The sequence below is a fragment of the Taudactylus pleione genome, unplaced genomic scaffold (assembly GCF_031769625.1).
Source record: "Taudactylus pleione unplaced genomic scaffold, aTauple2 ptg000122l, whole genome shotgun sequence".
Classification (NCBI taxonomy): Eukaryota; Metazoa; Chordata; class Amphibia; order Anura; family Myobatrachidae; genus Taudactylus; species Taudactylus pleione.
Window position 1 is genome coordinate 12,010,538 of NW_028284524.1, and position 13,973 is coordinate 12,024,510.

General features: G+C 44.5%; 1 protein-coding gene across 1 annotated transcript in view; it reads right to left on the minus strand.

Annotated features, from left to right (window-relative positions):
* The window catches only part of WNT10A (Wnt family member 10A), a 73,002-nt gene that overhangs the window by 42,393 nt on the left and 16,636 nt on the right, over positions 1–13,973 (minus strand). Inside the window, exon 2 of the mRNA XM_088472352.1 lies at positions 1,342–1,604. Coding sequence (XP_088328478.1) covers positions 1,342–1,604 — 263 coding nt within the window. The remainder of the gene's footprint in view (positions 1–1,341; positions 1,605–13,973) is intronic.

Below are 13,973 nucleotides of genomic sequence, written 5' to 3' on the forward strand. Positions count from 1 at the left end.
TGAGTGGAGGGGGGATGGGGAGGTTGGGGGACACACACAAAATTACCGCAGCTGTAGGCAGTGCTGCGCATGCGCTGGTTTTATGGATGTAACATGTCCAGCACTGATTACAGCTGCGGTAAGGTAGAGCAGGCAGGGAAAACTATCTATTTCCCGAAAAGCTGTCATCGCAAAAATGACAGCTTTTCGAAATAGATAGTTATGGAGAGGAGGAATGATGAATTCCTCCGGTAATTAGGTAGAACTCCATGCGAGTTCTAAACTTAATTACCTCCATAGAAATGTAAGTTATGACGAATAAGCCCCTCAGAGACTACGTCATTGTATACTGCATGTACATTTCAGGTGTAGCTCTTTTGTGGCTGTAAACAATAAACTATGCTATATTTGTTAGCATGTGCCAATGTTGATAGTGCCAACACCAACAAAATCACACTCTTTATATATGCAGCATGCTGTTCCTGTTAATAATTCAGACCCCTTCTATGTATAATTTGCATAATTTAAAATACAGGCAAATATAAAGAATGTTAACAAGTGTGATTTTGTTGGTGTTGGCACTATCAACATTGGCACATGCTAACAAATATAGCATAGTTTATTGTTTACAGCCACAAGAGAGGTACGCCTGAAATGTACATGCAGTATACAATGAAGTAGTCTCTGAGGGGCTTATTCATCATAACTTACATTTCTATGGAGGTAATTAGGTTTAGAACTCGCATGGAGTTCTACCCAATTACCGGAGGAATTCATCATTCCTCCTCTCCATAACTATCTATTTCGAAAAGCTGTCATTTTTGCAATGACAGCTTTATGGGAAATAGATAGTTTTCCCTGCCTGCTCTACCTTACCGCAGTTTATTGTTTACAGCCACAAGAGAGGTACACCTGAAATGTACATGCAGAACACAATGACATAGCCTCTGAGAGTGGCCTCATATGTATGCACCCCAACAGTTTGAGCATGCCAGACGGTTCTGATATCCGTAAGGTGTTGAGGGACAAATGACCCTGTGTCAGTTTGTACTACAGATGCTATCTGTGCAGAGTCTGAAGTGGTCACCACTGCGAATAGAAACATTGCAGATTAGCAGAAGTGAATTTTCCCAAACTGTACGGGTCCCTGGTATACAGTATATGGCACCCACAGTGTCCTGACAGTTGAGGGGAGCAGCAATGTCAGTAAAATTAGTTTGGAAGTTGTTTTGGTCTCAAAAGGGATTGTATCTAAGAATAGATATGTTATATTTATAAAAAAAATGCATTTCTACTTCTGTACTAAAATAGCCATTTGGAGAGTCTATTATTCCATGGTGTTATTACATATTACATACACACCTCTGTTAAATACTGCACTCTCATATGGAATCTTGTTCTTGGTTTCCAGGCTGGAACAATTCCAGCGGTGATTTTGAAATTGGTGCTGGCACTCATGGATTGCAATTTGAATTCCCTGAATGGCCGATGCCGCCACATCCGGATGCCGCATGCAGACGTCCATCTGACGGCGGGTCAAGCCTGGTAATGTTAAGCATACCGTATTGGCATTCAGTACTGGCTCAGGTGGTATCTTCAGCCCTAGAATTTCATTTGTTAATGACCTGAAATATGCAGAAAAAGAAGGGAAAGAGCTGTTAGGAAAAGTCACTTTGCCCAGAATGTTGGTTTATATAGCAGCATATAATTACTAATGCTCAATCTTGACATGACTGACAGGCCGCTCTAGTAAACATACACATCTCACCTGACAGTATTACCTGTACTAAATACAAGCACCTGGTGCTGAGAATTGAGGCATTGTGTACAAGTCACTATTGATGACTCTGAACAAATGAGAAGATATATGGACCTGAATGAGGTAATATCGAGCTAGCTGTCGCTCTATTTCATCGTCCAGAATGTTACCCGTAAGACGATCAGTTACCAGGAATGTTTAGTAAATGTTGTATTATTCCTGCTTTTCTACCTGTCCCTGCCTGACGTTTTACAGACATCTCTGGCTTTTATCTACAAAAGCCTCTAGGTGCATTGCTCTCAAGTGCTGTCTTTGCACCATTAAAATAATTATGTCTCTCTCATAGTCATTATTCCTGGCTTGAAGGATGTTCAATGCGTTATAGAGCATAGCAGTGCAGGTGTCAGGAATTACAACAGGGACATGCCCCCCGGACACACACACTGTCTTACATTGGGCAGAGCAGTGATTTCAAACACTTTGCAGGTTGTACATTACAGAAGCGTATTTAAAGGACCATCTGAAAACAATTTGATCCAAAATAAAATCAATCTTCTTAAAGTCTCAGAATATATGTAATGTCTGTTTTTTTTTCTTACCAGTATGAAATTCCAAAGCTCATTATGGTAATATACTGTACGTATATACAGCTGCACAGGACTGTACCTCTGCATTTACAGGACCCAGTTTATTATTATATGATCTTTGGATATTTTATTACCTGATATTATTCCTGTTTTTTTGTAATAGTTATTCACAATAGTTAGCCACATTTTCTGTAATTATCTGTACCTCTTATAATAATAATAATAATAATAATAATAATAATAATAATAATAATAATTGCTTTATTGACTTTGCATATTTAAAATGAAGGAAATAATGACTAATTAGCGATACACCATCGATTTTGATGATTGCTGTTGATGATGTATTGCCTGGAATCCACTTTGACTGCATGCTATGTGCCAAACAGCAATTTAAAAGCGAACTAAAATAAAGAAATGTATTTAATTTTTATTTCATTATTGATGCAGATAGCATTCCGTAGGTGAAATACTAAATGAGACTGCAATGTATTTAAAAACAGCATATCTGAGAACCTGCCATACTATAGAGGAACAGTGCTTTACCTGAAATACTTTCCATCCTTGCATCCATCTGCAGCTTAAAAAAGAAGCACTTGCCTAACTCCCAGTTTACAGTGGTTCTTGGGGCATATCTGTATCCCCAGCCCAGCTAACTGTGCTATAGTCATGCCCCCAAGATCAAAGCGAAGCCATACCCCAGTAGTTGCAATGAAAATCTAACCAAAAATAGCAAGTGATCCCTCCACGTCCTGTGTTCCCTGATCAAAGCAAAGTCTCTGATACATTTCCTGTCCACAATTTATCCCTGACATATTTTATTTACGCTTTGTCTTCCTCTTGCCCCTCAGAATAGACCACAAGTTCAAATTTCCAAAATCAATTTCCATTCTGGTCACCAGCACGTGGAGGAGGAGAATTGTGGTCTGCACTGTGTATGATGAAAGGAGGTGGGTGGCTTGCGGTTCATGTGCTTGCCTTTGAAGTGGGCAACGTGTTTCGGTCTAACACGTTCTTGTATGACCAGCTACAAAACGAGTTTAGATTGCTTGACCCTCGTTTAACCCCTTTTAAGCCAGAGTTGTGTGCTACATTAAATAACGAAGCAACTTTCTCCTTTATGGGTGCAGGGAGGGCTGCTCGGGAAATTGTTTGTTTAGATTGCACTGGGTCACTAAGAATCATTTTGATGTATGTTAATTTTGTAGAGCTGCAGGCTGAGGCTTGTTTCTTGCTGCAGAGCTTAGAGTCACCATAGTTAGTAAAGGATTGTGGGTCTGATTCAGAGACGGATGGTAATTCAATCCCAACTGCATTCTCTCAAGGATCGCAGTTGCTATAATATGCTAATGCCTTCCAAAGCACAGTGAGCATAGGAACGCCCAATGCTGCCTTCTCATATCCATACTACGACATGTAACAGCGTAAACATCGCTACCATCGATGCACATCGGGCAACCATGTTGCATATGCGGTAAGTCTGACCAGCCGCAAACACTGCAGCTCTCCTGACATGCAGAGAAGTCTTATGCTGCACATGAGATCGCAATGATTAATTTATGCACACCCACAAAATGGTGTTTAAATGGTCAGACACGCCTTTGTTCTTCTAGCCCCGCCTCCTCCGCTACCACCCTCAATTGCTAATTACCTGTCACTCACTTTGCGAATGGTTCCTGTGTACGAACGTAATCGTAATGTAATCGCTTCATGTGCACAGTGCGTCTTTCATGCATGCGCATATCTGCAAAATATCAGCTTTGCGTAAATCTCTGAATCAGGTCCTATGTGAATAGTGATGCTATATGCAAAGTCCTCACCATTATATTGTGTGACAATTTTATTGCCAAAAGTGACAGTAACTGTATCTCATCCATTTCTTTCAATGACACTCCTCAACATCAAATTGCTTGTGTAAGTGTGTGTTTAATATGTGTAGATGTAGCCCACCCTTAGACTTTCTATCCTGGTGGGATTATGGAATCACGCGATAGTTAGCGCCTCCACCCAAGCTACAATTCTATTGAGGAATAACTAAGGCTTGCTTGGGGAATCCCTAATTAACACTTTGCTATCATTAGTGAAATATTAAGCATGCATCGCTTATATTCAATTTAAATACAATACACAATCACTAGAATAATACCCCTTTTACACTAAAACCCGGGTTTTTGAAGGGTTAACCCGGGCAGCTCCCTGGTGTAAAAGGGGAGAGAGTTGGATTGCCGGGTCGAGTGACCCGGCAATCCAACCCAGGTAACTAGCAGGGTTTAACACGGGCGTAGCCCGTGAAACCCTGCCGCGAGAACAGCGCACTCCAGGTCACGATGACCTGGAGTGCGCTGCTAGCCGGCTGATTGGTCCGGCTTCAGTTGGCGCTTGGAGATGACGTCATCTCCAAGCGACCACTTTCACTCTATGCAGACCCGACTGCGGTGTGAGCGGCGCTGACTCGGGAATATCCCGAGTCGGCGCCGGCAAAATTCCGTGTCTGATCCGGATAGGAACTTTGTTACAACTCCGGGTCAGACCCGGAATTTGGGTGGAAAAGGGGTATTACTAACACATGTTACACAAAAGGTTTTTTTTTTTAATTTTCTGGAACTCTTTCACAAGATCTGAGTAAAGGATTACCACAAAGGTAAGTTTAGTAATAAACTTAATATAACTTTGCTTTATGACAACAGTATAATCAGCAAGTTTTATTTGTTGTAAACTTCAGTGTTTAATCCACAAACTACTTAATAGATTAACAATTTATTTCCTTAATAACCAAGAAGGTCTATATCTGGATATCTTCCAAATCACAACTGGAACCCTGTGTTAAATATACTATGCTAGTATTTCTGTAACTTCCGGATAGTTACTTTTACCTTATTTAAACTACTGGGACTTATATTAGCCCATTAACTTAATGTGTGAATGATGTCCCAATTTAGTATTCAACACCCAACCTTCACTCCCCCTTTTCTGGTGATCTTCACCAGTGTTAAAACACTAATAGGGGTATTCAATATGGGAGCGAAAAGTCCGTGCTGGACTTTTCGCTCCATATCGGAGATTTTTCAGGGATAAAGTATCGGGCGCGCGCCCGCTTTATCCCCGTATTCAATATAAAATGTACGAAAACGGGACCTGGCGAAGTGGGATTTGCGATAAACTACGAAATTTCCCTGGAAAAAATTGTAGGACCCCCTAAAGTTGTAAAAACATGGGGGATCACTATGGGTACCCCCATTTTAGCCTGCAAATGAAAGTCGGGGATTTAAATAGCCGCAGCAGGTGTTTTTTTCCCGACATTGAAGAAGTGTTGCAGAAGAGCACTTAGGTTATTTTTTTCATTTTTTTAAGTGGTCCCATCAAATTTGGGGTACATGAAAATGGGTACTAGCATATTTTTATTTTATCCCTAAAGTAAGTTTTTAAAAATTCTGCAACTATGCACCTGCCGCTAATAGCCTATTCTAGAATAAACCTGCCGCATACTTGCAGAATAGCCCTGAACTTATTTCCCTATTTTTAAACACTTTTTTTCCCATTTTTTTTTTCACCCCAATTTTAAATAAATTTTTTGGGGTGTCCCTATTTTTTTTTTTGACAGTTATTTTTAAAATGTCATTCCCAGGGGTGCAGGCTATTTTTTTTAAGCCTGCACCCCTAAACCCCAATTCTGCACTTTTTTTCGCCACCTATTCAGTGGTGAAAAGTTATCCCCGTTTTTTTTCAAAGACTTTTCGAACCTGCTATAAGTCTTTGAAATTGAATACAGTGTAAAACTAAAACCTGCGATAATGACATCATAGGTGCGATATTAACGCAAAAATTGAGTTTTCGCTCCATATTGAATTCCCCTATAAGGCCTGTCTCACACGTATTACTGGGAACAGTATCCTTCACCTTTCCTCTATGAGCATAACTTATAACAGACAACAGTCACATAACATTATAACAATTGTAATGGGGTATGTTTACGTCGGTGCACATACTTTAGATGGTTCCTGACGTCCACTGCAGATATTACATTAAAGAATGATCCTGTTCTATGATGCCAATGGTACACTGCTGTCTTCTACAGTTTTAAATAGCTGCTCTTGTTATACTGCTTCTTTGTAAATATATATGCATATATATGAAACTTAATATTGTTAATAATTTTATATCACTTTCTGAATTGATACTTCCAGGGCTAGTGGTTCTCCTCAGATGCAGATGACACATATGTTCATAGTTTGGATGTTGTATACAGATTATACAGCAGAAGTAAGTGGCTAGCTTACTGTCAGAACTTAGTAGGTATGGATAATGCAGGCTGGGTTTATTGTGTGGTGATTACTTCAGCCAATACTTTATAAATAAATCTTATCTGGATTTCTGCCAAATAGTCAGGATTTTGGAGTAGCTGTTATTTGACCTCTTATGAAATGGAGTTTTACTGGTGCTTATACAGTGTATGGAACAGTCATTGTCTATGGTGATATCTCTCTATTTTCTGGCAGAACTTTGGTCACTGTAATGGTGCTATCGGGCTACCTCTCTATAGTGCTGTGTCCCTGTCAGCACTGGTAGGCTGGTATTAGGCTACCTCTCTATAGTGCTGTGTCCCGGTCAGCTTTGGTAGGCTTGTATTGGGCTACCTCTCTATAGTGCTGTGTCCCTGTCAGCGCAGGTAGGCTTGTATTGGGCTACCTCTCTATAGTGCTGTGTCCCTGTCAGTGCTGGTAGGCTGGTATTGGGCTACCTCTCGATAGTGCTGTGTCCCTGTCAGCACTGGTAGGTTGGTATTAGGCTACCTCTCTATAGTGCTGTGTCCCTGTCAGCCCTGGTAGGCTGGTATTGGGCTACCACTCTATAGTGCTGTGTCCCTGTCAGCACTGGTAGGCTGGTATTAGGCTACCTCTCTATAGTGCTGTGTCCCTGTCAGCACTGGTAGGCTTGTATTGGGCTACCTCTCTATAGTGCTGTGTCCCTGTCAGCGCTGGTAGGCTGGTATTGGGCTACCTCTCTACTATAGTGCTGTGTCCCTGTCAGCGCTGGTAAGCTGGTATTGGGCTACCTCTCTATAGTGCTGTGTCCCTGGCAGCACTGGTAGGCTGGTATTGGGCTACCTCTCTATAGTGCTGTGTCCCTGTCAGCACTGGTAGGCTGGTATTGGGCTACCTCTCTATAGTGCTGTGTCCCTGTCAGCGCTGGTAGGCTGGTATTGGGCTACCTCTCTATAGTGCTGTGTCCCTGTCAGCGCTGGTAAGCTGGTATTGGGCTACCTCTCTATAGTGCTGTGTCCCTGTCAGCACTGGTAGGCTGGTATTAGGCTACCTCTCTATAGTGCTGTGTCCCTGTCAGCACTGGTAGGCTTGTATTGGGCTACCTCTCTATAGTGCTGTGTCCCTGTCAGCACTGGTAGGCTGGTATTGGGCTACCTCTCTACTATAGTGCTGTGCCCTGTCAGCGCTGGTAAGCTGGTATTGGGCTACCTCTCTATAGTGCTGTGTCCCTGGCAGCACTGGTAGGCTGGTATTGGGCTACCTCTCTATAGTGCTGTGTCCCTGTCAGCGCTGGTAGGCTGGTATTGGGCTACCTCTCTATAGTGCTGTGTCCCTGTCAGCGCTGGTAAGCTGGTATTGGGCTACCTCTCTATAGTGCTGTGTCCCTGTCAGCACTGGTAGGCTGGTATTAGGCTACCTCTCTATAGTGCTATGTCCCTGTCAGCGCTGGTAGGCTGGTATTGGGCTACCTCTCTATAGTGCTGTGTCCCTGTCAGCGCTGGTAGGCTGGTATTAGGCTACCTCTCTATAGTGCTGTGTCCCTGTCAGCGCTGGTAGGCTGGTATTGGGCTACCTCTCTATAGTCATACTTGCCTACTTTTGAAAATTAGTTTCAGGGAGATTATAGTCGGTTGTAATATGTGCCTTCGCGGGAGGTGTGCCATGCTCCGCCCAAAGGGCGTGTCTAGCTTTACCTATCTGCATATCCATTTGGTAGTGGATAGATCCCCTTCAGTAGATGTACCCTGTCGTCATCACTCACTGTCCAACATCATTAGTTACTATCCATGTGCACATGGAGGGAAAATATAAACCTGTGACGAGTGAAGCGTGGCGAGCGAACAAATTTCTACTTTTGGTGTCCTTTATGTGCATGGAACCGCACTTCCGCCCCCACTCTACGTCACCTCCAGGTACATCTACTGAAAGGGATCTATACACTACCATATCTATTTCTACTCAGGGGTGAGACGCCAGCAATAAAGGGAGATCAGGGTTGTATACTGCAAAATGCATGTGCTGGGGATTGCGGGCAAGAGTAACGGCTGTCCAGTTGCTGTGTGTTGGCTGGTGTTTCCATGCTGTTGCAGCAGTGCAGGATGTGTCATATATCATTAAACAGTTCCCTCTCCTCTATATAATACCACAATAGTGTGTGCTGGGAGCTGTGCTATTCCCCCTCATATATCATTGTACAGTCCCCTCCCCCTATATAATAATACCACATAATGTGTGCTGGGAGCTGTGCTATTCCCCATCATATATCACTGTACAGTCCCCTCTCCTATATAATAATACCATATAATATGTGCTGGGAGCTGTGTTATTCCCCCTCATAGATCACTGTACAGTCCCCTCTCCTATATAATAATACCACATAATGTGTGCTGGGAGCTGTATTATTCCCCTTCATAGATCACTGTACAGTCCCCTCCCCCTATATAATAATAATAACAACACATAATATAAGTGTTTATTGGAGCTGTGTCCCCTCCCCAAGCCAGTGTGCAGTCTCCAGTTACTTACCTGGTACAGAAGACTCTGCTGCTGCTGCTCCGTTCACGTGGCACTGGCTGCCGCGGAGGAGGAAGCGGGTCCCGCCGCATTGATTGTGGAGAAGAGGTAAGGGCACTGTGGCTGTAAAGGTAGCGCTGCCACTGCACAACACTGCCGCGAACACAGAGATCGGGCTGGGTTAGGCGGCCGGCCACCGCTACTCACTCCCAAATCCGCGGTGGTTGGCTTATAGTGAGCATGACTTCCACACACGCGTGTCATGCAATCTCAGATCCCCCGCGCCTGTCACATCCGGACTGAGTCGCGCATGCGCAGTCCGGATTTCTGACGGGGCAGAGGGGAAAGCGGGGGATTCCCTTTATATTGCGGGGTAGCGGGAGCTCCCACCTAAAAGCGGGAGGCTCCCGCAGAAAGCGGGAGGGTAGGCAAGTATGTCTATAGTGCTGTGTCCCTGTCAGCGCTGGTAAGCTGGTATTAGGCTACCTCTCTATAGTGCTGTGTCCCTGTCAGGACTGGTAGGCTGGTATTAGGCTACCTCTCTATAGTGCTGTGTCCCTGTCAGCACTGGTAGGCTTGTATTGGGCTACCTCTCTATAGTGCTGTGTCCCTGTCAGCGCTGGTAAGCTGGTATTGGGCTACCTCTCTATAGTGCTGTGTCCCTGTCAGCGCTGGTAAGCTGGTATTGGGCTACCTCTCTATAGTGCTGTGTCCCTGTCAGCACTGGTAGGCTGGTATTGGGCTACCTCTCTATAGTGCTGTGTCCCTGTCAGCGCTGGTAGGCTGGTATTGGGCTACCTCTCTATAGTGCTGTGTCCCTGTCAGCGCTGGTAAGCTGGTATTGGGCTACCTCTCTATAGTGCTGTGTCCCTGTCAGCGCTGGTAAGCTGGTATTGGGCTACCTCTCTATAGTGCTGTGTCCCTGTCAGCGCTGGTAAGCTGGTGTCCTGTCTCACTTAAGGTGGCTGGAGTTATGTGGGGTTCATCCTACTGTTTCGAATACTATTCCAAGCCTGGATTTCAATAATATTTAATATAAAAGCCTCTGTTAATAAGCTTGTGGGCTGTCCAGTGATATGTAGTACAGATGCCTTGCTGAGGTAAAATTTGATGTGGATCAGGGCAGTAATAATATAAGTGTGACTGGTAGCAGGTTTTTTAGCAGTGTCTCCCTCAAATGTGGCTGCAGGCCTCACACCATACTTGCCAACTCTCCCTGATTGTCAGGGAGACTCCCTGAAATAGTAGCAATCTCCCTGTCTCCCTGAAGAGCCTAGTAATATCCCTCATTGCACTATACCCCCATTATGAAGCTGTTATATACAAAAACAGAGATATATATACGTTCAAATGGGATCATTAGTATAATTTCCCTGCATTGGATAAGGCACAATTATCCCTATGGCCACATGCATTTTCTAAAATATATCAGTGTTTTCATAAAAAAATAGATCTTACTAACTGCTTTGGGACTCGTTTACATTTGGATGTAAGTCATTATTATGACACGCCTCTCATATGTAGCAGGACACGCCCACTTTACCACCGTGGTCATAGGTGTAGTTTTCACAATCTCCCTGAAAAGCTTTTTCAAAAGTAGGCAAGTGTGGCTCACACTGCAGGTGCGTCCTCTATGTTCCACTATTACAGTACCTCAGACTTCTGCTCACACTCTGGCAGCCATTTGAGCATGTTCCTGGTATTCTCCTCCTGGATGGTACCAGCCCTCTCCCTCACATATATCTGTGACATCTGCGGGTGTCACCAGTGCTTGAGCCTGTCCCCTCACTCAGGCTATTACCTCAGGAACTGCTCTCCATTTCCCCTCATCATATGTAGGGGAGCCGGCCGGTCTCTCCCTCTCCAGTCAATTACCTTACACCAACTATCCTCCTGCTTGCCCTACAGCTGTATATAGTGTCTTCTCAGTTGCCATGGCAACCTCCCTTCAAAGCTGGATTAAGCTTGTGGGGGCCGCGGGGCAACTATGTTGTGGGGCCCCCATATACCACATTTCTACAGGCTCACACAGCAACTACTATGCCCCTTAAGCTGGCTACACATATAACAATGTGTACCCATCCCATCTATCGTGCGGTGGGACCCGGCGGGGGGGCCAGCTCGGCAAGTACATTCGAGGGTGCGGGCCAAGCTGCATTCGGCGGCATGGTCCCTGCACACGATGTTGCTACAATGTGCAGTATCTGGTACACACTGGCCGATGTGGGAGATATGTCGTCTGATCCGCCGGATCGCACGGAATATTGTCTAGTGTGTACCCGGCTTTACCTTGCCTCCGTACTCTCCACTGATCGGCAAGGTCCGAGCGTACTACATCATGTCCGCGACACTGCTGGCAACCAACTGCAGGCAGCATAGCGGTCATGATCTAATACATTGCCAAAGGCAAAGGCAGGATTTTGAGTGGGGAATATATAGATAGATATATAGATAGATAAGATATATATAGATATATGTATAGAGATTTAGATAGATAGATAAAGCTATAGGTAGATATATATATATAGAGAGAGAGGGGGAAGAGCAAGTGCAAATGCAGCATTTTTAAGGGGTGTTTTCATATTTCATATATATATATAGGGCTGCAACTGGTTGGGGCTGGAGGTGCGCGTTCACCGGGTGCCGGATCAGGGGCCCACAGCCCCTGCATCCGACATCGCCGCTGCACCCGGCGCCACAGGGAGGCTCCATTTGCCGGACGCCCACTGGGATTTTATTACCAGCGGGCGCCCAGCTCCTTCCCTGCAGCGCAGCGGTAGCCGGAGGCTGGAGTTCTCTCCTGAACTCCATCTTCCGGCTCCCCCCATGGGCCCACTTTGTAAACAAGGACAATTCCGTCTTGCACTACCTTTCATTTCTGCCACTGCTGTGTGGCAATGTTTCATAGATGTGTCTGTGTCGCTGCGCCGCTGCTCTGACGCTTGGCAACCAGTCAGCGCACTTCAACCTTTGGCCAATAATGGTGAAAACAATATTATAAGCTGTGACGTGGTCTAAATTGACTGTAAATGACTGGAAATTAATGTTATTGAGGTTACTAATACTCTAGTGAAAAAAAAACAATTTATGTGAATTTAGCTTTTTTGTCAATTTTTGTAAAAAAATCCAAATCCAAAAGCAGTCACCGCAGTTTGGCAAATCCAAATCCAAAGCCGGGCGACGAATTAGAAGAACCAAATCCAAATCCGGCAAAAATGGTCGATGCACATCCCTAGTTACAACTGTACTATCCTTCAGTTGATCCCATCACTATAAATATCCTCAGAACTATTGCCTCCTGCTGAATATATTCTTCAAGGGATTCATAACACTTTGCTATAGCATAAAGTGATATACTCAAGGCCGGTGCAAGGTGCCTGGGTGCCCTAGGCAACTTATTACCCACCGCCTCTGCTCCATCTAATTCATACTATGCCACATATTAGTGACACTAATTTATAATAAGCCACACAGCAAAGACCCAAAATCATACTGTGCCTCATCATAACACTGCCCCCAATTCATAATATGTTATGTTCCACAATTCAATATATGCCACACAGCTTTATCCTCATAATATGCCACACATTTGTGCCCGATACGTATGCCACAGAGCTTTGAACCATAGTTATTGTATGCCACATAGATAAGATTTATGCCAAACATTGCCCCTAGTACATATGCCACACATTTCAGTACCCATTTCCCCCCACATACACACACTCACCCTGCCAGTACTCTGTAACACACACACACACACATACACTAACCCTGTCAGCACTAAATAACACCACCCCCATACACACTAAACCAACCTGCCTGGGACTGAAAGAGACATCCTTTTTTTTGTGTAGACTCAGCTGCGCCATCCAGTGGCCGGCGCCCCTAGGCATCGGCCTAAAGCTGTCTAATGGTTGCACCAGCTCTGGATATACTTTATATACAATTAATGAACATGAAGTCTTGCTTATCATCATTGTATGCATCACTGAACTATAAATCTACAAATGTTACATAACTCAAGGATAACAAAAACAATAAACTTCAAGTAGAAAAATTAGCATTTTGCATTTGTGTTCTAATGGCTATTATTAGCGAACTGAACAGTACCTGATCAACCATTGCAGCCTAGGGTGCTGGATCATGGGGGAGGAAGATCAGCTACTATGCTACAACCACTCGACCCAGTTGCATGCACCTTTAGAGTTGCAGACGTCTTAAACAACTGGGACTACTTAGTTAAGCTGAGAGCATGTAGAAGTAGACAGACACCTGTTGGAAGTTTACTAGTTAAGACAAATTCTGCATTTGATTTAAAATTAGGGAACGGGGGAGGATAACTGAGCCTGTAGGCCAGGAGTGGGGAACCTTTTTACTGCCAAGGGCCATTTTGATATATATAACATTATTCGCGGGCCCAGTGCAGGCCATGCCCTCTCCGTGAGATATCACACCGGGCGGGGCCACAATCGCCCGTGATTACAGCAATGCCCGAAGCATACTGAGGATGCTCCGGGGTGCTGTAAGGGCAGCAGTGTGACCATCTGAAGCGTCCTCAGGAATCTCCAGGCGGCACTGCTGCATAGATTCTGGCTGCAGGGCGCCATTCTAGGCACCCTGCTAGCCAGATGAGGCTAGCAGAAAAAAAGCTCAGAGCCAGACCAAATGATTCCGGGGGCCTTATATGGCCCCCGGGCCTGAGGTTCCCCATCCCTGCTGTAAGCTGATGAAAGCATGGAGGTGACTGTGGGACTACTCAGAGCCATAACTAAACGTTTTGGTGCTCTGTGCCAAGAGGAGCATTTGCTGCCCCCCCCGCCGAACCTAATTTTCAAATAGGGACATATGACATACACCCGAAACAGGGGCATA